The sequence below is a fragment of the Onychostoma macrolepis genome, chromosome 13 (assembly GCF_012432095.1).
Source record: "Onychostoma macrolepis isolate SWU-2019 chromosome 13, ASM1243209v1, whole genome shotgun sequence".
Lineage (NCBI taxonomy): Eukaryota > Metazoa > Chordata > Actinopteri > Cypriniformes > Cyprinidae > Onychostoma > Onychostoma macrolepis.
Genome location: NC_081167.1, coordinates 22929212 through 22953731, shown reverse-complemented (window position 1 = coordinate 22953731; position 24520 = coordinate 22929212). Strand labels below are relative to the sequence as shown.

Here is a 24520-nt window from a genome sequence, read left to right as displayed (position 1 = left end):
TATTGATAACAATTTTGTGCCAACATAAGCATAATTTCAGATTAGCATTCATAAGATGATCATAAAACTGAGAGTCACTGCCTGAACTCTTGTCTGTCACTGACAGAGCTAAACTGAGTTTATCATTGTTTTCTCCTCTTCCTTTCTGGCTTTTAGCAACTCACTTCCTTACCTCCACCCCCCACCCCCTGCAAAAATACATAATAATAAATTAAACACGCACAGAAGAGTTATATGATATTGACATAGCAGTTGATTGCATTTGGTTAACGGTAATAAAGTGACTTGAGTACCTAAACACACTTAAACACACAGAACCTTAACGGCGTTGCCATGGCGCTGATGTGGTTTCCACAGAAACAGAAGCAGATTCACTCTTGCCTTTACCCCCTCAGGCCGAGACAGCAGCCAATCGGATCTGCAAAGTCCTGGCTGTCAATCAGGAGAACGAGCAACTGATGGAAGACTATGAGAAACTGGCCAGTGATGTGAGCACATTCATTCATGTTCTCTCCTGTTCACTCCCATCCTCCTCTCCTCTCTTCTCCCCGCCTCTCTTCTCCTGTTGTCTCAACCTGTGCTCATTTAGGGCCAGTGAGAAATTTCAGTAACCGAAACTCAGCTAATGTCTAGCACATTTACTCTACAGCATTGTTAAGGTCATTGAAAACAGGGCATTTAAAATTCTGCTTTCCAGACAGTGCAGATATATGAAAATTAAGCAAATCTTAAAGGATCATGGAAATTTATGTACTGAAATTTAATTGTTTTAGTAATGCTCAGCTTTAAAATATTCAATTAGGCAAATCAATATTTGTGAGAGGAATCTCTAAATTAAATAATTCTACAATAATTATATAAATTAAAAAAATTAAAAAATCCAGAATGACCGGAAAAGTAATTAAAATGTATTATTCAAATTATGTGAACCCTGCGTCAAATTCATAATAAAAAACAATATATACCATATTTAAAACTTTCTCTTTTTCTCTCTCTACCTCCTTGATCTCATTCTGTTTGCTCCTAACTTTTCCCAATGTTTTATCCTCTTTTTTCCCCATGTTTTTGTTGTTTCCCCCCATTTTTTTCTGTCACTTGCTCTCTTCAGCTCCTGGAGTGGATTCGCAGAACAATCCCATGGTTGGAGAACCGTGTTCCAGAGAACACCATGCAGGCCATGCAGCAGAAGTTGGAGGATTTCCGTGACTACCGACGACTTCACAAACCACCCAAAGTTCAGGAGAAATGTCAGCTGGAGATCAACTTCAACACACTGCAGACCAAACTCCGCCTCAGCAACCGGCCTGCGTTCATGCCGTCAGAGGGGAAGATGGTCTCGGTGAGAACCTAACACACTTACAACCTAAGTATCTCCCCAGGATTCAGAGCATTTAACTCTCTTAATTGGATCTGTGATGTTCAATTAATCATCTGCATGTGTAGGATATCTCCAATGCTTGGGGAAGTCTTGAGGGAGCAGAGAAGGGTTATGAAGAGTGGCTACTAAATGAGATTCGCAGACTGGAGAGACTCGACCACCTTGCAGAGAAATTCCGCCAAAAAGCCGCCATCCATGAGGCCTGGACTGATGGTAATGCTTCTTTTTATTGGTTTATAAGAATTGAGGTTCTCTCCAGGGTATGGCTGATTTTTGCTGCTCCCTGTAGGTAAGGAGGAGATGCTGCAGCAGAAAGACTACGAGACAGCATCCCTCTCGGACATCAAAGCTTTGCTGAAGAAGCATGAGGCGTTTGAGAGTGACCTTGCAGCTCATCAGGACAGAGTGGAACAGATCGCTGCCATCGCACAGGAGCTGAAGTCAGTAAACGCACCAAAAGATCTGATCCAGACATTGCTTCATGCTTTATAGCTTAAATGTTTTGTTCTAAAGCAGGACATACAGAACATTTCATCTGTAGCTTACATAATCTGTAATCTTTTGTTGAAGTAGTTTAATAGTTTCACTCTCATTCTCTCTCTAGTGAGTTGGAGTACTATGACTCTCCCAGTGTAAATGCTCGCTGTCAGCAGATCTGTGATCAGTGGGATTCACTGGGGGTTTTAACTCAGAAACGCAGCGAGGCCTTGCAGGTAAAACACTTATATTATACATCCCCATGGAATTAATCCTTTCTATTCTGACCCACAGGAAAGGGCAGTATTGCTTCTTTGGTGACATACTGTGATTTTTTTTTGCTGTTAAGTGCAGTGCACTCATATGTGTGTCTTGGCTCTGTCTCTTCCTTCAGAGGACCGAGAAACTGTTGGAAACGATTGATCAGCTGTACCTGGAGTTTGCCAAAAGGGCGGCGCCCTTTAACAACTGGATGGAGGGAGCCATGGAAGACCTGCAGGACACTTTTATCGTCCACACCATTGAGGAAATACAGGTATTGTACATTCATCTTTTATCCATCCATTCACATGCTCATTTATTCACGCAGAATATCTGTTTACCTGTCTTCCCATTTGTTCTCTCATTAGGGCCCTATGAAAATAACATTAAATATTTTTAAGGAATATTACTCAATATCAAATAGTTGTCCATGTTTTAATTTAAACTGTAAACCTCTGTTGTTTACCAAGAATTTAAAGGAATTATTACATTTTTATTTTATTACAGTTTAAAAGATTAATTAGTTTTATGCATTAATTTGACCACTCTTTTTGATAATAAATGTGTATTAGAATCCAGAAAAATTAAAACAGAATCCAGAATTCAGAAAAAAATAATGCATATATAATCATAGGGCACTATTGTTACATTTTTAATAAATAATTAAATAGTTTGTTTTATGAGTTCAATTGATTAGACATTCTTTTTAATTATGATAAATTTAATTAAACCATTAAAATGAAAGGGACAACACAGAATTATGTCATCTGTCTGTCCATTCGTCCATCTATGCATGTATCCATTTGGTTTATTTCAAATGTGACTGTGAAGTGTTCTGATGCTTTTCACATAAAAGTTGATATAATAGTGAAAATTTAAAAGTTGCAGAGGTGGAATGTTGTGGAAAATTATAGCACCTCACTTTGTGTGTGTGTGTGTGTGTATCAGGGACTCAGCACAGCCCATGAGCAGTTTAAAGCCACACTGCCTGAGGCAGATAAGGAACGTCAGGCCATCCTGGGCATCCATAATGAAATTGCTAAAATAGTGCAGACATACCACGTCAACATGGCTGGCACCAACCCCTACACCACCATCAACCCCCTGGAGATCAATGCCAAATGGGATAAGGTCAGAAAATACACTTGAGCAGGACAAACAGAAGGACATCAGAGTTTTCAGACAAATATGTGACATGTTATATATAATTATGTAAGAAAATGGGTACAATGAGAGTTGTTTAACTCACCTCCATACTGCTTTCTTCTAATCTCCCTTTTCTCTCTGTCCTCTCAGGTGAGGCAGTTAGTACCCCAGAGAGATCAGGCCCTGATAGAAGAACACGCTCGTCAGCAGAATAATGAGAGACTGCGCAGACAGTTTGCTAATCAGGCAAATGTCATTGGGCCCTGGATCCAGACCAAGATGGAGGTGAGACATGAGTTCTACTAACAGAAAATGAGTCACATTCTCTTAGGGTACTTCAGAGAACTTCAGAGAAAAAAAGACATAAAATTTTTCTTGCTGATTAGCTTACATACATGATGACACAAGCAAATTTGGTTGATTTTTTGGACCAACCATTTTTTTGGAAGGAAATTAATACTTTTATTCAGCATAAATGCATTAAATTGAAGAAAAGTGGCAGTAAAGACATTTGTAATTTTACAAATTACTTAAATTAATCAAATAAATTTAGTTCTTTTCAACTTTCTATTCTGAATCCTGAAATATTAATGTTTTTTGGTAACTAGGATATATTATAGATCAGCAAACCATTTGGAGTAAAGTAGATACTGGACTTTCTATTTTAAAATGCCATGGGAAGTTAAACAAAAAATAACCTTATATAAGTAGGGCTAGTCAAAATATTACTATAGCACTACCTTGTACTTGGCCACATTAAAATTCACCATATGTTAACAATCATCTTGGAGGAAAAAAATGCATCAGATACTGCTAAATTAGCTCTGAAAACCATTTGGGTGGCTGGAGAAAAATTTTGCAGGAAAAACCTTGGGGCAAAGATTCAGGAAGGACTGTGTTTGGCCTCTTATTTTAGTATTTTTTTAAATTTTCTGTGCTTAGGAAATTGGCCGAATCTCTATTGAGATGCACGGGACCCTGGAGGATCAGCTGACCCACCTTCGGCAGTATGAGAAGAGCATTGTAAACTACAAACCAAAGATCGACCAGCTAGAGGGAGACCATCAACTAATACAGGAAGCACTTATATTTGACAACAAACACACTAACTACACCATGGAGGTATACACACATATAAAATCTCAAATGCTCACATCCAAACCCCCAGTTCATTGTTATGTTCCTGAAGTCTCTTTTCTTCTTCTAGCACATCCGTGTGGGTTGGGAGCAGCTCCTCACCACCATCGCTCGCACCATCAATGAGATCGAGAACCAGATTCTGACCCGTGACGCCAAAGGCATCAGCCAAGAACAAATGAATGAGTTCAGAGCCTCGTTCAACCACTTCGATCGAGTCAGTATCACACCGCACAGTTCAACACCACAGTTTAACATCATTAAGAGCAGTAGGACATCTGAGACCGTAACTCGGTCACTTCATTTGGGTGGGAACCAACAGAGAATTGCAGAAATTTTTGTTAGTTAAAAACATTTAATTTTTTAATTTTATGATTGGCTGCTGTAACATTTTGTGTGGTACCTTGCAGACTTGGGAAAAATGTAAAGTTTAAAGGCCCATTCATACAAAGGACAATAAAGATAATAAAGTAGTTTTTAAAAATTGTTCTACATTGAAAAAGAATAGCAGAGACCACACCACAACTTAACAATAATGGCACAGAGGAATATTATTTAAATCACTTTCACAATTATTTTTTTTCCAGCTGAAGAATGATAAAAACATTGAATCGGTATTCCAGTCAGTAATCATCCCTCTTTAAAGAGCTTGACATTTAAAGCTGCTGAGAACAAATTTCTAGCACTTGCTTATGATAAACACACCATTATCGTGCATTGGTGTGGGTGCCAGTATACTTCTTGTTATCGGTACCTTTCTTAGTGTGAACAGAAAACAATTGTTCCCTTTTAGCTGATAAGTTATATGAACTGAATTGGGCACAAGTTATAGGAAGTTGAATTGGAATGACAAAAAGTGGAACTTAATAAATTACACTTAAGAGAAATTCAGCACGTAATGACATTCTGGGAAATTAAATCATTTTCCATCCCGGTCCAAGTCTGTAAGGCCTAAAAGCTTTAAAACTTCAAGCATTTTTTAAACTTTCAGACAAGACCAACTACGTTTATTTTGTCAGACAGAATTTATTCACTTCATTTTAATTCTACCTCCTTTAAAATCAAATTTCAGTTCTACTTCATTTTTTGCGACCTTAAATAATATTCATCAATTTGAAATAATTTGTAATTTTTTTAATTTTAAGTGGAGTACAAACCTGGTACCTTGGGGTTCCTGTCCTGTTTACGTACTCGACTTAATAGCAAAATTGCAAGTCTTTACTTTTATAACAATGCATTTGTATAATTGACCTGATGTGCATAGAGTGGAATTATGGTATACAGTAGTGGTCAGAATTATTGGCACCCTTGGTAAATATGATCAAAGAAGGCTGTGAAAATTAATCTGAATTGTTAATCCTTTTGATCTTTTATTTAAAAAATTCACAAAAATCTAACCTTTCATTGGATAAGAATTTAAAATGGGGGGGAAATAGCATTATGAAATAAATGTTTTTCTCTAACACACATTGGCCACAATTAACAGCACCCTTTTATTCAATACTTTTTGAAACCTCCATTTGCCAGTTTAACAGCTCTAAACGTTCTCCTATAATGCCTGATGAGGTTAGAGAACACCTGACAAGAGATCAGAGACGATTCCTTCATCCAGAATCACTCCAGACCCTTTAGATTCCCAGCTCCATGTTGGTGCTTCTTCTCTGCAGTTCACCACTCATTTTATACAGGGTTCAGGTCAGAGGACTGGAATGGCCAGCAGAAGCTTGGTTTTGTGCTCAGTGACACATTTTTGTGTTGTTTTTGAGGTTTGCGTTTGGATTATTGTACGGTTGGAAGATTCAAACATGGCCCATTATAAGATTTCTAACAGTCAGTCACTTATTGATTTTTTATCTGTTGGTATTTGATAGAATCCATGATGCTGTGTGTCTAAACAAGATGTCCAGGACCTCCAGCAGAAATATAGGCCCACAACATCAAAAATACAGCAGTATATTTCATTGTACACATGGAGTACGTTTTATCCTTGTGTTCACCAAACTCATCTTGAGTGTTTGCTGCTAAAAAGCTCATTTTTTTGTTTCATCTGACCATAGAAGCCAGTCCCATTTGAAGTTCCAGTTGTGTCTGATAACTGAATATGCTGGGGTTTGGTTTTGGATGAGCTTGGAGAAGTTTTCTTGAAACCCTTCCGAACAACATGTGGTGATGTAGGTGCTGTTTATAGGTGCAGTAGACTCAACTATTTTCTGCAATTCTCCAGCTGTGGTCCTTGGAGAGTCTTTAGCCACTCAAACTCTCCTTCTCACCGTGCATTAGGACGATATAGACACACGTCCTCTTCCTAACATTTTATGTTGATTGGACATTCTTAACTATTGTCCTGATGGTGGAAATGGGAATTTTCACTGCGCTAGCACTTTTCTTAAAGCCACTTCACTAATTTGTGAAGCTCAATTATCTTTTGCTGCACATCAGAAATATATTCTTTGGTTTTTCTCATTGTGATGGATGATTAAGGGAATTTGGGCTTTGGTTTCCCTCCTATTTATATTTCTGTGAAACAGGAAGCCATGGCTGGATAATTTCATGTTCATAATCATCCTGGAGTGCTCAAAATTGTGAACATGAAAGGGAATATACTTCAGAGATATTTTACTCATAAGAATTTCTAGGGGTGCTAATAATTGTGTCCAACGTGTATTTGAGAAAAACATTTATTTCATAATGATATTTCCTTATTATCCAATGAAAGGTTATATTTTTGTGAATATTTAAAATAAAAGATCAAAAGGATTAACAATGCAGATTAATTTTCACAGCCTTCTTTGATCATATTTACCAAGGGTGACAATAATTCTGACCTCTACTGTATGTCACCCACACAAGTCCCAGATTACAGGCTGCCACGCTGAATCCTAATGCTGCACTAAAAACCCACACAGTGCCGCCCAAGACACCTTAACATCGTTAAAACAACACAATATAGTTAACCGAGCACAACGGGCACAGTTTTTAGCAGATCTGTCCTCACAATCACTCTCTGTCCTCACTCACGGCACAGTACTGCACAGTTTGTCCTAACGTTTGTGCACTTTTCTCTTCTTTTGTCTCGTTTTTCACTTCTGCATGGACCCTCTTCCACCCCTCCACATGTCTGCATGACATTCCCCCACCCCTCCCATGTGTGTACTGCATGTCCACGCTGCTGACCTCTGACCCTGCCCACACCCAGGACCACTCGGGCACACTGGGCGCTGAGGAGTTCAAAGCCTGCCTTATCAGTCTGGGCTTCGATATCGGGAACGATGCACAGGTACACACACCAACACCAGTTAGGGAGTTCAACCATTAACCACACTCTTTTTTTTTTTTTCCTACTCTATTTTTCTTTCTCCTTTCGCTCTCTCATTTTCTCTCAAACCTTCCTCTAAAATGTCTTCCTTCACCTATACTCCTCCCGTCCTCTTTTGCTCTTCATCTTTCTCTCTACTACTACCTGGTTCTGTTTGTCCCTGGTGGGTTCCTGTAGAAGAGAACAGGCATGATGGATGCAGAAGACTTCAGAGCCTGCCTCATCTCCATGGGTTATAATATGGTAAAGCAGAGAGTTCAAATCTCCATGGGTTGTGATCAGGTTAAACTAAAAGTTGTAGTCCCCATGGATAATGTACTGCTAGCTCATGTAATCTGAATCTGAAACTGATATTACTAATCCCTATGGATTAACCTGGAAAATCAGAGATTTATGATCAACATGGGGTATAATATGGTAAAGCAGTTTTAATCGCCCATGTTTTATCTGGTAAGTCAGCGTTATCATCTGGTTTCGGACAGATTTTGTTGGGTTAGTTATATCTATGTGGGTTATTATTTTAGTAAGTATTTCTGGAAAAAGTAGCGTGAACTATTAAAAAAGTCCATGGATTATAGTCAAGTTATAATCCTCATATGACTCATTATAAACAGAAGATATAATAGAAATGTTTATATCTACTACATGGTATATTTTTGAAAAACAGATTTATAATCAACAAGGTGCTGCCATTTTTAACTTGAATGTGCAATGCTTTTGTTTCAGCCGCTTCCACTTATTTTAGCAGTACAGCACAAAAACAGTCCATAATGCTGCTTGATGCAGCAAACTGGTGTAGGTTATTAGTCATATTATTTTGATTTATTTGTCTATTCATAATTGTACTGGTTTGTTGCACAAATAGTTTTTCCCTTTACTGCACTTTGTTATTTTTCCAGTTATTCATCTACAGCGGTGAATGAATCGGAAGCCTCACACATTTACAGGAAATAGCTTACTTCCACATTGAAAAATAATGTGGATAATATGGTAAAGCAGAAAGTTAGAATCATACCCCCGGTTTCACAGACAAGGCTTAAGCTAGTCCCAGACTAAAATGCATGTTTGAGCTGTCTCAACTGAAAATATCTTGCTCTGACATATGTTAAAATAGGTCAGTATCATTGTTCTGTGTCAAGATGCACACCTTAATGTTTTCTTCCAAGGCATTTTTGTAAAAGTTGCTTAAATATCTTAATTTAACTAAGGCCTAGTCCTGGTTTAAGCTAAACCCTGTTTGTGAAACTGGGCCTCAATGTATTATCTGGTAAGCCAGAGTTATGTGGTTTAGGACAGTTTTCCTGAACTCTTGATTAGTCTGGTTAGAACTATGTGGTTCAGTGTTATTTTAGTATTATTTGTATACTATTATAATATTTATTAACGTTTTGAATGAGGTATATATATTTTAATTTTAGCTATACGTTTTTATAATTTTGCTTGTTTCCCATTTTTAATTTTTTTATTTATAGCTGTATTTTTTTTTCAGTTTTAGTTTTATATATTTTAATAATGCAACATTTCTATTTTTTGTAAGTTTAACTTTTCATGTAATATTTATACTTTATTTTACTTCAGCTTTATTTCAGTTACTGAAAGTGATTTTTTAAACAGTTGTAGCATTAGTTGTAGTTAACAGTAACAACACTAATGTGGTTATTACTTGAGAAAGTTTCTTAAGTGTTCATAAAGTTAATTGAGTTAAACTGTTATAATCCCCATGGAACATCACTCATTATAAGCAGAAAATTAACATGGTATTAGGGGTGTGCGATATGACGATTTTTTATCGTGGACAATAAAAATGTCTCCACGATCTGCTTTTGAAGATATATCGTAGTATCGTGCTACAGCACACATTCTATCAGCTGCAGTTCTGGCGCCTCCGTCATATACTGTACAACATCACATGCATTCACATCAGTGTTAATTCAGCGGTAGAGTTACTCTCACGGAACACTGCACTTATTTGCAATCACAAAAGTACATTTGCGTGTGCTTTTAAATGTTTCATTCGCGACGTGCGCTTTCTCTGAGACCCGCATACACCCGAAGCGTGCGCGCAAAGGCCAGTCAAACAGCGCCTGATTACTGAACCAGGGCTGCCAACTCTCACGCCACACATCCATTTTCTCACGCAGTCAAAAGCACCTTCAGTCAAAACTGTAGTAATATGATATTGGCAAAACAGATTTGGTAAAGGCTCCAGTGCGTATTTGTGTTTGTGCTCTGGAAATCACCAAAAGATTCTATTTACAATGTGTTTTCGTGAGCAATGTAGCCAATCACAGACATATCTGTTGATTTCTTGATTTCAACACCTGTGATTGGCCATTGCGTTCAAGTCAGTCTGAATTCACTCACCTCTAAACGGCAGATTTTTTTTCTCCTACACATGAATATAAAGTAACTTGCGTTGTACTGAAGAAAGTGACTCCTTTTTAGTGATTAAAAAGGAAGGGCTATTTGCGCACTTTTAGGCTACATATAATCTGTTCAGAATTTGAATAAAAGTTTTGTTTTTCGTCCCGCTAAGTTTCGGGAGTGACATATAAATCCCTCATGAAAGAAGGATTCATTTTCGAATGGGAGAAAAATATAATTTCTCAGAACAGATGTTCAAGCAATGCAGACTAATAGATTAATAGAGAAATATTAGAATTTTTGTGTCAAAATATTTTTAAATGCGGTTGCAATTATTTATAAAAGTAGCTAATGACTAGATCTGGCAATTCTTTCACTGTACATTGCTATTCTTGTTGTGGTAAAATGTTAATAGATTTGCAGCACTGCAACAGTTATTTTACATCATATGATAAAAACACAGTATGACATAATGTCCAGATGTCAGACAAAACTCTTCTGACAGGTGTTTTATATATATATTGTATTAAAAAAATTATAACATAAATGGTAAAAAAATATTTATGGTAAATTTCCTCAGATCACCAGGAAATTTTGTCTGTATCATGAGGATTGAGTCCCCTTTAAACCTCAAGAACAAGTCAATTCACCAGCTTTTTTTCTTTGTTTAGTTTGCATACTGAACCTGTATTGGAGCTCTTAATTTTGAACTCTCAAAGTGCACCAGATAGATGAATTTAACTTTAAAATGTACAAAATTTTCCAAGTCGAACTCAAAAGTTGGCAGCCCTGACTGAAGTTATCTTTGGCGCTAATATTGTCAAAACACAAAGGTTTACATATAGACTCAGTTGTGTCTGGTTATGTCTAAAATGAAAGTAAACAGTTGAGAGAAAAACGGATGTGTGCCTGTATATTAGATGCGTGCAGGTCTTAAAGGGACAGAACTAAACATGCAGCCGACTGTCATTAAAGGGATAGATCACCCTAAAATTACATTTCTGTCATTATTTACTCCCTGTCACTTTATCCTAAACCTGTATTAATTTCTTTCTTGTGCTGAACACAAAAGAAGATATTTTGAAGAATTTGGGTAACCAAACATTTGCTGGTCCACAATTTGATAGTAGGAAAAAAAATACTATGGAAGTCACTATGGATCAGCAACTGTCTGGTTTTCCACATTCTTTAAAATAGCATTTATGTTCAGCAGAAGAAAGAAACTCATTCAGGTTTAAAACAACTTTTGAGTGAGTAAATGGTGGTATAAAAATAAAACACTATGACAGAATTGACAGACAGATGACAGAATTTTTATTTTTGGGTGAAATATTCCTTTAACAACAAAACGCAAAGAGAAAAATCACTCACTACTCTTGACTGAAAAACTTTAATACAGTTGCTTTAGGAATCAGTCTATATAGTGTTTTGTTTTTATATTTGTTCATTCAATTTATTGAATGCTCCTGCTAAATATACCTATTGTACCTGAAAATAAAGCACTGTTTGTTTTATTTGTATATTATGTGTAGTTGTAATGTGTATCTTTGTCATTATTTTTTTGCTACCCTGAAGGTTTTGTCTTTATAATAGGGAAATTAGTTTGGCTGTAATGCTCAGACAACTTGCAAAGTAGTAAAACCAACATTACAAAGAATCGTGATAAAATCGTAATATTTCTAAAAAAAACAAAAAAACATGATATTATATTTTTTCCATATCGCCCACCCCTACATGGTATATAGTCTGGAAAAGCTGAGATTTACATTTATCAAGATGTAAGGAAACAGATCATTTTGATTTTCATGAATTAAAAACAGGTATATTAGACCATTATCTCTAAATAAAGCAGTTCTTGAAAAGATAAGATTAGATTAAAAAAAAAATAGCATCAACTATGCTAACCCAGTGAGGAACGATCTTTCATATTGTTTTCATAGTGATTTTTAAGAACTGTTTCTCTGTGTGTAGGGAGAGGCGGAGTTTGCCCGTATCATGAGCATTGTGGATCCTAACAGACTGGGAGTGATCACATTCCAGGCCTTCATTGACTTTATGTCTCGCGAGACGGCCGACACGGACACCGCTGATCAGGTCATGGCATCCTTTAAAGTCCTTGCTGGAGACAAGGTACATATACAACATCCAAAAAATCATTTCCCAGTGTTAAAAGTGTCTAAATGAATAACCAAATGAATAACTCTCTCCTCATGCAGAACTATATCCTGGCGGATGAGCTGCGGCGTGAGCTCCCTCCTGACCAGGCCGAGTACTGCATCGCCCGCATGACGCCTTACTCCGGCCCTGACACCATCCCCGGAGCTCTTGACTACATGTCCTTCTCCACCGCCCTCTATGGGGAGAGTGACCTCTGAACCGTGACCCCGCCAACCTGCCTTCTGATACAAACACACAAATATGCGTATTCGTACACACACATAGCTTGCGCACTATGAGAGTAAAAGTGGCTCTTCAGTGCTGATCTAGCACCAACAAGCAGAGCAAGCAGAACTGGTCCCAGATCAGCCCATCAGAGCAGCTTCCACCCAATGACGTTCGGTCATTTTTGTATCCTCCTATCAGCCCAGGCCCTTCCTGTGTGTCATATACAACTTCCTGTTCTTTCTCCAGCTGTGTTCATGAAGCCTGTCTTGGGGTTTGTGTCACAAAGATGCAGCCTTCACATGCTTGTCAGAAAATCCTACTTCGTAATTATGTGTTTGTCACATTGAAGGAGAGAATAAGAAACAGGACAGGAAATCCTGATACTCTTTTCTCTGTGTAAATGTACAATATGCAACAAAGGGTTACAAATATACTGTACATAAAGCATGTGGTAGGCAGCATCATTGTGACCTCTGACCCATGTGATACTGCATGACCATGTGCTACGATTGATCCGCTTTTTTACATACAGTAAATGCTTGTTGATGAGACGTTTTCTTGTGATGAGTCAGACTTCATGAACAGATCTTCCCCTTTCTGCTTCCCAGCGCAACATTGAAAAACTCCCTTCCAGGAGGAATGTTTTCTGTATTTTTACTTCTTATTTTGTTTGTTTTTTCCTCTTCATAAAGGAATAAAGTTAACATATTTTATTATACAGAACAAAAAAGGTATTTTTCTTCACCTTATTAAAAAAAAAACTTTAAAAATTATGAAAATTTAAATAAAGAAACAATCACACTTGTGTGTTTGTGTTTTTTAATTGCTTGTATGAAGGAGAAATGTGTTATATTAACTGAAGGTAATTAATTTTAATGTAAAGTGGAAAGATGTTATTTTTAAAATGTTAAAATTAACTAATTTGAACATTTATTCATTTTATTTACTCAACCTATCAATACTTCAATTATAATTTGCTGTATATTTCCTAATGAAACAGGCAAGTGTGTAAGAACGTATAAGAAATCCTATTTTTTTAATGAACTTTTAGCTGATGGTAAAGTAAATTGATAAGATATTGATGTGTCATATTGCCTGCTCTTGTTTTTTGACCTGATGTACTAACAAACGCCATGAAAATAATTACATTTTCTAAGAACCTATAGAAAACTAGGAAAAGATTATTTTTAACGGCTTCAATTCTGACAGCATTTCCTCAAAGGAAAAGTGAATTATGTCGAAGTTTAGAGAGTACACCAGCATATAGATAGAAGGTCTCAAAGCTAACAGATATGTGACCCTGGACTTAAGTCACTGGGGTATATTTGTAGCAATAGCCAAAAATACATTGTATGGGTCAAAATTATAATTTTTTCTTTTATGCCAAAAATCATTAGGATATTAAGTAAAGATCATGCTCCATGAAGATATTTTGTAAATTTCTTACCGTAAATGTATAAAAACTTTAGTAATATGCATTGCTAAGAACTTCATTTGGACAACTTTAAAGGCGATTTTCTCAATATTTAGATTTTTTTGCACCCTCAGATTCCAGATTTTCAAATAGTTGTATCTCGGCCAAATATTGTCCGATCCTAACAAACCATACATCAATGAAAAGCTTATTTATTCAGCTTTCAGATTTATAAATCTCAATTTCGAAAAATTGACACTTAAGACTGGTTTTGTGGTCCAGGGTCACATATAGACTAAAAGCCACAAAAACTAAGATTTGATTTCTTGAGTTTTTTTTTTTTTTTTTCCTGGTACAAAGGTCCTTTATGATTTCTAAGATATAATATAAGGTTCTAATATAAGTTATAAAATATAAAGTTAAGATATATATTGTGTTCATTTATAGTTTAACTAAGCTAACCCTGAAAATGTGCTTAGTTGTAATTCACACAGTAATTTAGCTTTTATACCTCATTTCTTAAAGTGGAACCAATAACTCGTTTCTTAGTTCTACACGGACGCAATATGAAGCTGTACGAAGTCGGGTTTACATGGCGGCGCCCAGTCGAGTCATGTTGAATTATGTCCTACTGACTTTATTCTTAGTAATGTGAAATTGTAGAATGACATACCTTAACTAAACATGTGGAATCAAGTTCGTAAACTGCAAAAGAACAGGACAGTTAAATATGGGATCCCGATGCTGGTGAGCGCTTTAATATTTGTATGCAGGATGAGCTGTTATTAATCAGCGTCAAGTGTTTCTAGTTACGATTTAAAAAGATGTGTAACATAAGCGAGCCTTAGTACTAATAACTATACCGAAATCATGGTTTAAATAATAGTAATGTTTATTGTAATTTACTGTAATAATAAATCTGTTGTTTAAACGAAAATTTTGAATTGAGTGTGATACATTTTTTGTCCAATATAACTAATGTTTAATTAAGGTTTTCGTACGTTTTATCAGTGTATTTCGCCTTGCTCATTTTTACGAGGTGATATGTAAACATTATGTAAATCTAGTTATTGATGCCTAAAACAATTAAAAATAAATACAGTTGTGACGAGAGAATTGCCTGGTTTCACAGACAGGGCTTAGACTAAACCAGGATTAGGCCATAATTCAATTAGGAGATTTAAGTAATTTTTATAAACGTGCCTTAGAAAAAAACATTACTGGTGTGCATCTTGAGACAAAACAAAGGCATTGATATATTTTAAGATCAATAAGTGCAAGTTTCTTTCAGTTTAAACAGCTCAGACTTTAGTCTAGGACTAGGTTTAGGCTTAAGCCTTGTCTGTGAAACCGGGGGAATATGTTCTTAGATAATTCAGTTTTTTTTTTTTCATATTGATGGTATCACACTCGTTTAGTGGCAATATATCTTAAACACTGTTGTCAACATTCTGCTATTGTAAAATCAATAATTTTAGTGCTCATATTTAATGTTTGTCTGAAGCTGCTGATTGTGGGAGGGTCGTTTGGATTGAGAGAATTCACTCAGATTAGATATGATGCACAGAAGATAAAAAGGAAGGTATGTAAAACGTCATATAATCTTTTCATGTACAGGCCAAGTGACACTGACAGAACTTCAGCCAGAACTGATTTATGCTGTTCAATAAAACATTATAATAGTTTCCTCCTTGTTATAATTTGTCTTTTGCATGTTTGTTTTAGCTGGACCCTGCACTGGAAGCCCGGGTGAGCACTAAAAAACAGTTGGCCATCCTTCAGGATGAGTTTGAGGTAATGAGAGAACGAGATGAATAGATGGAGAATCTGTGTGTGTGCGTGTGCACTAATGTTTTATAGTGCTATAATGTTTTATAGAGCCATCTGCTGTTTTGCTGCGGATAGGAAGTTATGTTTACTTGCTAGTGAGGTTGTGGTAGTCTTAATGGTTAAGCATCTGGCTTGTTAAATTCAATCGGTGCAGGTTTGGACCTGACACAGAGTGACTCAGGAACTGTAATCGCAATTTTGTCATGCACTTTGTCAAGCAGGACACATAACACTAGGTTTTTCCAAGGAGACTGACTGACCCGGCAATTAGCATGCTGTAAGTTATTTTGGATGGAAAGTGTCTAGTTAGCTGTTTAGTCTTGACTTAGTGCAATGGCACTTGGTTCATTTAGCATCTCCATTTCAGGCTGTGGGTGGTTGAGGCTGTCATTATGCTGCAATGGTGATTCTCCTTGACTTTAAAAACTTTATTTTTAGCCTTGCAGCCATTATAAGAAGTTACAATGCTATTAAATCTGACCTTCTGCTTCCAGACGGTTGTAGAATAGCGCCCTCAAGTGGAACCAGGAAAATTTAGACATCTCTCAGCTGCTCATTAGATGATAAATATTAACTCGGGTCATGTGTCATCCTAATTATTTTATTTTAGATCTTACATTGACCCACCATGAATCATAAAACAAACAAACACCCCACTGTAGCTGACTCATCTTTGGTAACTAGTGTACTTAGTTTAGTGTTCTGTAAGGTTAATCGAAAGTGACAGCAAAGACATTTATAATGTTACAAAAGATTTTTGCTGTTCTTTTGAACTTGTATTCATCCTGAAAAAGCTAGCATGGTTTCCACACACACATTTAGCAGCACAACTGTTTTCAGTGTTCATAATAATAAGAAATGTTTCCTGAGCAGCATATTAGAATGATTTCTGAAGGATCACGTGACACTGAAGACTGGAGTAATGGCTACTGAAAATTCAGCTTTGCCATCACAGGAATAAATTAAGTTTTAAAACATATTCAGATAGAAAAGTGTTATTTTAAATTGTAATAATATTTCGCAACATGATGCAATTCACAATGCAGCTTTGGTGAGCATAAGATACTTTTTTCAACAACATTTTTGAACTTTAGTTTATGTACCATAGCGTCCAGGCCATTTATCAAATTAGCAACAACTTGATTAACGTTTAATACATTTGCTATGAATATCTTTGTAGCTTTTGAGACCTGATAATTTCTGTTTGTGCGTTTGATTTGTGGCTTTGAAAAAAGGTAATTTAATATAGCATAATCTCTTTTGTTCTTTCAGAAATTAAAGGATGCGGACTTGGATGGATGGAAGAACATTCGTGGCCCGCGTCCCTGGGAGGATTCGAAGGAGTACCAGGAGCAGCAGCGAGCTCAACTCAGTAAAGGCACATAGAACTCTAAAACCTTAAACTACCCCTGCTGGCTCAAAGATGTAAGACACTCATAAAACCAGTGCAGTGTACCATGGTTGCCACTGTATAATAAATCAGCACTATCACATTATATCTAGATCGGAAACTACCTATTAGGACTCTACTGTCTGGCATATGGAATGCCACTTTGTTGTCTCTTTTGGAAATGTACGTCCTTGTGCACTTGTGTGGCTGGCTATGTGTGTAGCAGGCTCTCTGTCCACTTTGGTGCTCCTATATTTTTATGGCATCAGGAACGTTGTAACCATTGTTCCATGTCAGTTCACATTCACAGTAATGCGTAACACGAGCCCAGTACTGAATTTTAGTCAATAAAACCCCTTGTTCTTTCAGTGGTGCGTACAGAACCAATGGTGCCTGTGCACATGGTGGGTGAATGGTACAGTCTTAAGGCAGTAGGCATGAATGAACTTCTGTACACCTGTGCTGGATCAGCCTACTGCTCACTGTACATCTCATTCCAGCAAGCATGTCATGGAGTGTGTAGAATATGATGATCAGCAGTTTGGACATTATTGTCTTTTCTGCAACAACCTCCGGAAATCCAGGTTTTGCTTTCTTTATGAACTTATTTAGGCTTTTGGTCTCTAGTAGAGTCTCTCTGGGATCTTGTGTGAGTGAAAAGCTAATAATTTAATTGAATGCAAAATATAAATAAATGTGGATGCATAATTAATCAAAATAAATCTGAAACTGCGATTATAGCTTAGTGTGATTATGAAATTAAAGGCTGAAATTTATTTAAGTATATAGTCTCTTGTGCACTGTGTTTTCAGCACCTCAATTCATAAAATGCTGCTTCTCACAAACTCCATCTCTGTATGTGCAGTGAGTTTAATGTGCATCTTGGGAACTCAATGTGTGGTACTGTCTCTTTATTTACACATTTGCACAATGACCAACATTTCGGTGGAAAGATTTGAACGTTTGACAGTGAAGAATTTAAGACATAAATATTACCATTGTAACTTTAAGCATTATTAGGCCTTAAATTATCATTTTATTATTTTACAGGGCAATTGTAATTTAAAACAGTAATGAATTTATGTCCTCAGTTTTCAGTTTAAAACTATTACTTGCATGCCATGTGCCCCATTAACCAACATCAGAGAACCATGAACATGTGATTGGGCCTTCTTGTAAATTGCTGCTATATTCTTAGTCCATAAAAGCCTGTTGTGAATGTGATTCCCATGTATTTGTATGAATGAATCTCCATGTCTCAGCCATGGCCCATTTACCTCTTGACGTTTCCAGTTTCTTTGCGCATTAATTTGCAAGAAAACAGGTTTGCAAACTTGCTTATTTTTACATTTCGGTTTGGTGCTACAAGTGGTACAGATATGACTCTTTCAATTTTAACAGTGTCTATGCTAATATTCATATCTATTGTAGCTTTAGACATTAAGAGATATTTTACAGGGTTCAATACCAAGGACCCCCAATTTTAGAATAATCAATGCTATTTTTAGCAATGCATTTTTACGCTTAATTAATTTGATGTAAATTTGATTGTAATTTTTACAAATGGTATACTTTCTAAAAAAAAAAAAAAAAAGCAATAAGCTGGATGCTACACAACATTATGCAGTTTGTAGTTTTCAACACATTTTACTGACATTTTTAGTAAGACTATCAAGTCACTTTTAGCATTATCTTGGTGACAATTCAGCAGAATTTTCTACAACAATGTAAAATACATATCAGAAAACCAAATGGTTAAGTTTGCAAGGCATAAAACTGGATGTACAAGATCAATGAATGCAAGATTTTTGATGCTATTGCAGAACTAGCCCAAAAGGACCAGTGACTGTCAACTGCTGTTCTCTCAGCCAGCCCCAAAAGAAATCTCTCTCACTGGTCCCAGGCCATCCGGCCATTCTTAGTGTTGAGTTGAATTTTTTATCTATATATATATATATATATATATATATATATAATTTATTGTGATAATCCTAGCTTTAACTTGTCTTGACTGTGTCTTTGTGATTGTGGTTTTATTTACAGTACTATGCAACCTGCACATCATCATCCGTAAATGCATCAGTGAGATGCTACAGAGCAAGGATATCACCTCCTGCTGCTTTGATCAATGCTACACCTATGCTTGTGTGATTTTAAAAGGTCTAATCTTTGGTTTATCTTACGTCCAGCTGTGGAGACGCACACGGTCTTGATTCAGACCTGGAATGCATGTGTATTTCCAAACAGGATCCGGGCACGGGCTGCTGCTCTCAGACTAATGTTAACGCCAGCACTGACTCATCTGTGTGATGTGAAGCTTTGTTCGGAGGCACATTTTAACAAGCCCCTGCTGACTTTCCCTCTTCCCCCTCGTCACTCTCCTGCTGGAAATTCCAGCACTGTCATATCATGTGCTTCGTCACTTTAATTGCTCAAGTGGGAATGATCCTCAAGGGCCGAAGGGAACACGTCAACAAATCTGACTTCAGGAGTCTAGATATCCTCAGGGGGCATTAAAGCCACTCATGTGTCCAGTTTGAGTCAAAACAGTGTTTCAATAAACTTTTGAGATGTTTTGGCTGGTCAGGTGAGGAGTACAAAAACAGACTAATTAATTTGTCGTGACAAGTGTTGCTGTAGCAGAGAAGTGCTTTTATTACAGTGAATTCTCTACAGGACATTCATTTGATGCTGGTTAAATGCGTTTAATTTATTATTCATTTATCACTAATTTGTTATTAGCCTATCATTAATTAGTATATTCATTTATGTAATAAAATGAGACATTTGTTCTGTATTTTGCATAGTAACCAATTGTTTGCGATTATTTGGTTCTTGAATAAGGTAATTCAAGATGTGGTTAGCTTACATTCTCACTTAATTGTATATTTCTTACTTTTTGAAGTTATATATATTTTCCCTATATGGATGGAATTTCTTATCAGTGTTATAATTTTTCTAGAATTTTGATGAATATAAAGTTCAAAAGAGCAACATTTATTAGAAATCAATGTCTTTACTGACACTTTTGATCAATTTAATGCATAAATAAAAATATTAATTTCTTGAATGTATAATAAAAAATACTAAACGTTAGCAAAGAGTAAAATGCCTTGACATGACAGAGCTGAGCCTGAACTGTGATCTCAACAACTCAGTCACCTCAGCTTGACAAGTAGTGGGGACTTGAACCCATAACCTCTTCCACCCAGATCCTTAACCATTAGATTAACAACCCACTAACAGATTTATGTGGACAGGCCTCCTTTACTGCAGTGTGAGGAAGCTACTTCTCCCTGAAACACTGACCAATTTATCTGACTCTCCACTAAGGGTGGCACTTGCATTTAAATTAGACCTCTTGAACTACAGTCAGACCTCCACTACAGAGTTAGAGCCTTACTGATGTTAGTAAACATCTTTATTTTTTATTCGTCATTGCAGAGATGAACATTTTAGTCTCATTCATTCCACTTTCACTGCCGCAGAGGAACAAAATGGGCCTGCAAATATTTAAATGTATGATGTTGCCTAGTGGGTTTGTGTGTGTGTGTGTGTGTGTGTGTGTGTGTGTGTCTGTGTGTGTTTTTGTAACAAATGAGGACATAAATTTGTATAATGACAAGGGTATGACAGGTATTACAAGGAGACAGTGACTTTTTTTAGGAATTTACCCCATGTCCCCACTTTTCAAAACGCTTATAAATCACACAGAATGGAGTGTATTGAAAATCTGAAATAGCACAAAGTCTCCTGTAAGGGGTAGGTTTAGGTGTAGGGTTGGTGTAGGGCAATAGCACATACAGTTTGTACAGTATAAAAACCATTACGCCTATGGAGAGTCCCCACTTTTCACAAAAACAAATGTGTGTGTGTGTGTGTGTCATGCTTCTAAGATTAGTTTTGCAGACTAAATCTTTAAGTGTTTTAGAAATGGCTTAGGCATTGTAAAGCTTCTCACATAGACACATATACAGTGTAAATCTCTATTAATTCTGAGGGATTTTGCCTAATGCTAAGGTGTTCAGAGTGGTTTTACATATTGTTTTGTGGTTGCTAATGTGATCTGGCTAGAACAGTAAACTCCACTTTAGGGGGCGTTCACACAGAATGTGTTTTCCCATTCCACTGAGCTACTTTTCCACTGTTACTGCGTAAACACATCTTTGATGTCTTGCGTATGACGCAGCGTTAAAAAAAAAAAAAAAAAAGTGAAGCAGCCAGTCAAGTTTGCAATATTTAGTAAAGTGATTTCCACTTTAATTAAAAAATATATAACAAACATGATTAATGAAACCATTTTAAAGAAAAAGTTATGTTTTGTTATAGCTTTTTTTAGAGCAAGGGCGCCGCCATCTTGCAGTACCACCCGTGTGACGTCACAGGGTTAGTTCACTCCGTTGGCCTGTTAAATAATATAGGCATTTCTTTATTTTTTTGAACACATAAATGTTATTTTAACACGTCAGTATTTTGGTTTTCACCATAATTTGGATGAGTAGTCAACATTAATATCTATATCACATTATCTAGGCCTATTTCACAAAGTTGTGATCATTGTTCCCAAACATCATTTTCATAGTGTGAGGCGCAACGTGATGTAAACAAACGCTTCATACAGTATCGTTCATGTGGCAGCTTATGTCAGACCTTTCAGACATTTGCATTACACTAGCTCGATCACCGGTATTTGTATGTAAAACCTGCAAATGTATCTGCTGTTAGGAGAATGCAGTGTTTTAACTAATCACCTCTGAATGATTGGGCAAGTACTGCTTTATTATTCTCGCGTGTTTTAAGCCTTGTCAGTTTAAACATTAAACTGTTTTAAGCCATTTAAATTGCGAGTTAGCACGAAAGATATTTCAATGTGGTACTTGCGCGCTGTGACAGATTGTTTCTTTGCACACACACACACACAAACACACAAAAAGTTCCTGGGTATCATTCCTGGGAACAGTTCTAGACTCTGCTCAGATGAGAGCAGTGGTCGCACCAGAATGCGCTCTGGCCATACAGAAACTTGTGACCTCCTTCAAGAGCGGCACCGCTCGCCCTATCAAAGCGTTTCAGAGGATGCTGGGCTTCATGGCCGCTGCATCGCCAGTGCTACAGCTGGGCCTGTTTCGCATATGGCCCCTTCAACGCTGGTTGAAACCACGGGTTCCACCCCATGCATGGCTTCATGGGCGCCTACATATCAGGGTGAGCCAGGTCTGTGTAACAGCCTTAGCCCCCTGGAAGAACCCTCGCTGGATAGAGAAGGGCGTAGCCATGGGAATGGTTTGCAGCAGAAAGGTTGTCATGACAGATGCCTCCAACACAGGTTGGGGGGCGCTGTGCGAAGGCAAACCGACTTTCGGCCATTGGTCAAAAGCGGAGAAAGGCTTCCACATCAACTGCTTGGAAGTGCTAGCAGTATGTCGAGCCTGCCAGTTCTTCCTGCCAGACCTAATAGGATGCCATGTGCTGATCCGCTCGGACAACATGTCCGTGGTGTCCTATATAAATCACCAAGGAGGTCTCTCCTCGAAGTGCCTCTTCATTCTAGTAGAGTGCCTTCTGAAGTGGGCTCAGCTCAACCTGCGCTCGCTGAGAGCAACACATTTACTGGGCAAATTGAACCAGGGAGCGGATATGTTATCTCGGAGCAATGTCCCCTCAGAGGAGTGGATGCTCCATCTGCAGACGGTTCAGATGATTTGGAAGATCTTTGGCAAGGCTGAAGTAGATCTCTTCGCCTCCAAAGACAGCTCTCACTGCCCAACATATTATTTGAAGGTCAGGGACGTGTTGGCCCACGACTGGCCCAACCTCCTCCTTTATGCATTCCCCCCGATCGCCCTGATTCCACAGGTCGTCAGGCGAATCAGGGAACAAGGACACAAGGTTGTCTTGGTGGCCCCTCTTTGGGAAAACCAACCTTGGTTGTCAGAGCTGACTTAGCTGCTTATAGCAGCCCCCTGGCCCGTGCCCCTGAGACGGGATCTCCTCTCTCAAGCGAACGGGACAATATGGCACTCTCAGCCCAAGCTGTGGGCTCTTCACCTTTGGCCACTCAGCGGGAGCCTACTAGCCTCCCAGAGCGAGTGTTAAACACCATTTCTGAGGCTAGAGCCCTGTCTACAAGACTCCTCTATGCCCTTAAGTGGTCTGTTTTCTCCACCTGGTGCCTAGACCGCGGTGAAAATCTGTTTACCTCTGAGTTATCGGTGGTTCTGTCCTTCCTGCAGGAGCTGCTGGATAAAGGATGTTCCCCGTCCACACTCAAGGTGTTCGTAGCAGCTATAGAAGCCTTCCATGCCCCTATAGCAGGCCAATCAGTGGGCAGGAAAGGGTTGTCCGCTTTCTGAGGGGAGCCAAGAGGCTGAATCCGCCTCGGCTCCTCACCGTCCCTGCATGGGATTTGCCCACTGCCACATTGTGTCCCTTTGAGCCGCTACAGTCTACGAACCTTCGGTCACTGTCGCTAAAGAATGCTCTGCTTCTAGCACTAGCGTCAGTTAAGCGAGTAGGAGACCTACAGGCGCTCTCCATTAGCCCTGCCTGCCTGGAATTCGAGCCCAACGACTCCAAGGTTTACTTTGAGCATTCCGCCTCTTTTAGACGGACGGTACAGCTCTTTGTTAGCTTCGGTAACTGCGCCAAAGGGCATCTGGTCACGAAGCAGAGACTCTCTAAGTGGATAATGGATGCCGTTACGCTGGGGTACTCTTCCTTGGGCCTACAATGCCCCATTGGAGTACAAGCCCATTCCACCAGAGGCATCGCCTCATCGTGGGCGTGGTCTGGCAGTGTGTCTATTACAGAGATTTGTGCGGTGGCCGGCTGGGCCTTGCATCCACATTTGCTAGGTTTTATAACCTGGACGTACCGGCCTTACAGGCTAGGGTCCTCTCTGCTTAAATGGGCACACATATACTACATTATGGGAACAATTCTGACGGAGAACCCTTGACCACAACGCGCTCAAGCTCTCTGGTTGGTTGCTTGCATAACTTCGGTCCTGGGAGTACCAAATATGCAAGAATCATATGGAACGATCACCCAGGCTGGGCGTAACCTCTATGAGTTTAACCCGTTTTAGCCTTGGAGTATACTATTGTGATTCTCCATGCTTAAGGAGGTATATTATGCAGTCGTTCCTCTACCATAGCACAGTGTGATTGAATTGAGTTCCCATATGCGTCTTTATCAAGACGCAGTACAAGTGGAGTATCGACAGGGAACATACTCGGTTACTGTCGTAACCTCGGTTCCCTGAGATACGGAACGAGTACTGTGTACTTTGCCGTGCTAGGTAGCTGCACGACTCAGTCGTCGCTTCAGACGAAATAACCTGAGGATCCTATTGCGAAATGGCCGCTTATATAGCCAGATGGCTCTGCCCATTCTGGCGGGCTCTGGTGGGCTTCGTCGCCA

General features: G+C 38.2%; 2 protein-coding genes across 8 annotated transcripts in view; both read left to right on the top strand.

Annotated features, from left to right (window-relative positions):
• Positions 1 to 13265, top strand: part of actn1 (actinin, alpha 1) — a 34673-nt gene extending 21408 nt beyond the window's left edge. For 3 of the 7 annotated variants that reach the window (XM_058795374.1, XM_058795373.1, XM_058795380.1), the window contains 14 exons: positions 396 to 488; positions 1109 to 1339; positions 1444 to 1591; positions 1668 to 1818; positions 1983 to 2091; positions 2250 to 2390; positions 3065 to 3247; positions 3413 to 3547; positions 4205 to 4384; positions 4470 to 4616; positions 7596 to 7676; positions 7893 to 7958; positions 12051 to 12209; positions 12296 to 13265. In XM_058795374.1, coding sequence (XP_058651357.1) covers positions 396 to 488; positions 1109 to 1339; positions 1444 to 1591; positions 1668 to 1818; positions 1983 to 2091; positions 2250 to 2390; positions 3065 to 3247; positions 3413 to 3547; positions 4205 to 4384; positions 4470 to 4616; positions 7596 to 7676; positions 7893 to 7958; positions 12051 to 12209; positions 12296 to 12454 — 1983 coding nt within the window. In that variant the 3' untranslated portion in view covers positions 12455 to 13265. The remainder of the gene's footprint in view (positions 1 to 395; positions 489 to 1108; positions 1340 to 1443; positions 1592 to 1667; positions 1819 to 1982; positions 2092 to 2249; positions 2391 to 3064; positions 3248 to 3412; positions 3548 to 4204; positions 4385 to 4469; positions 4617 to 7595; positions 7677 to 7892; positions 7959 to 12050; positions 12210 to 12295) is intronic. The other 4 variants (XM_058795379.1, XM_058795378.1, XM_058795377.1 and 1 more) reach the window with 2 other exon arrangements.
• Positions 13266 to 14414: 1149 nt separating this feature from the next.
• On the top strand, positions 14415 to 17466 carry LOC131552030 (cytochrome c oxidase assembly protein COX16 homolog, mitochondrial). Its single transcript, XM_058795396.1, has 4 exons — positions 14415 to 14625; positions 15383 to 15460; positions 15604 to 15672; positions 16981 to 17466. Exons 1-4 carry the CDS (start codon positions 14563 to 14565, stop codon positions 17092 to 17094), a joined length of 324 nt encoding a protein of 107 aa, XP_058651379.1. The 5' UTR covers positions 14415 to 14562; the 3' UTR covers positions 17095 to 17466.
• Positions 17467 to 24520: the final 7054 nt, after the last annotated feature.

Coding starts and splice junctions, on each gene's coding strand:
- LOC131552030 (XM_058795396.1), top strand. CDS start 14,563: ATGTGGAATCAAGTTCGTAAACTGCAAAAGAACAGGACAGTTAAATAT. Junction 14,626..15,382: donor AATATGGGATCCCGATGCTG/GTGAGCGCTTTA, acceptor GTTTGTCTGAAG/CTGCTGATTGTGGGAGGGTC. Junction 15,461..15,603: donor CACAGAAGATAAAAAGGAAG/GTATGTAAAACG, acceptor TGTTTGTTTTAG/CTGGACCCTGCACTGGAAGC.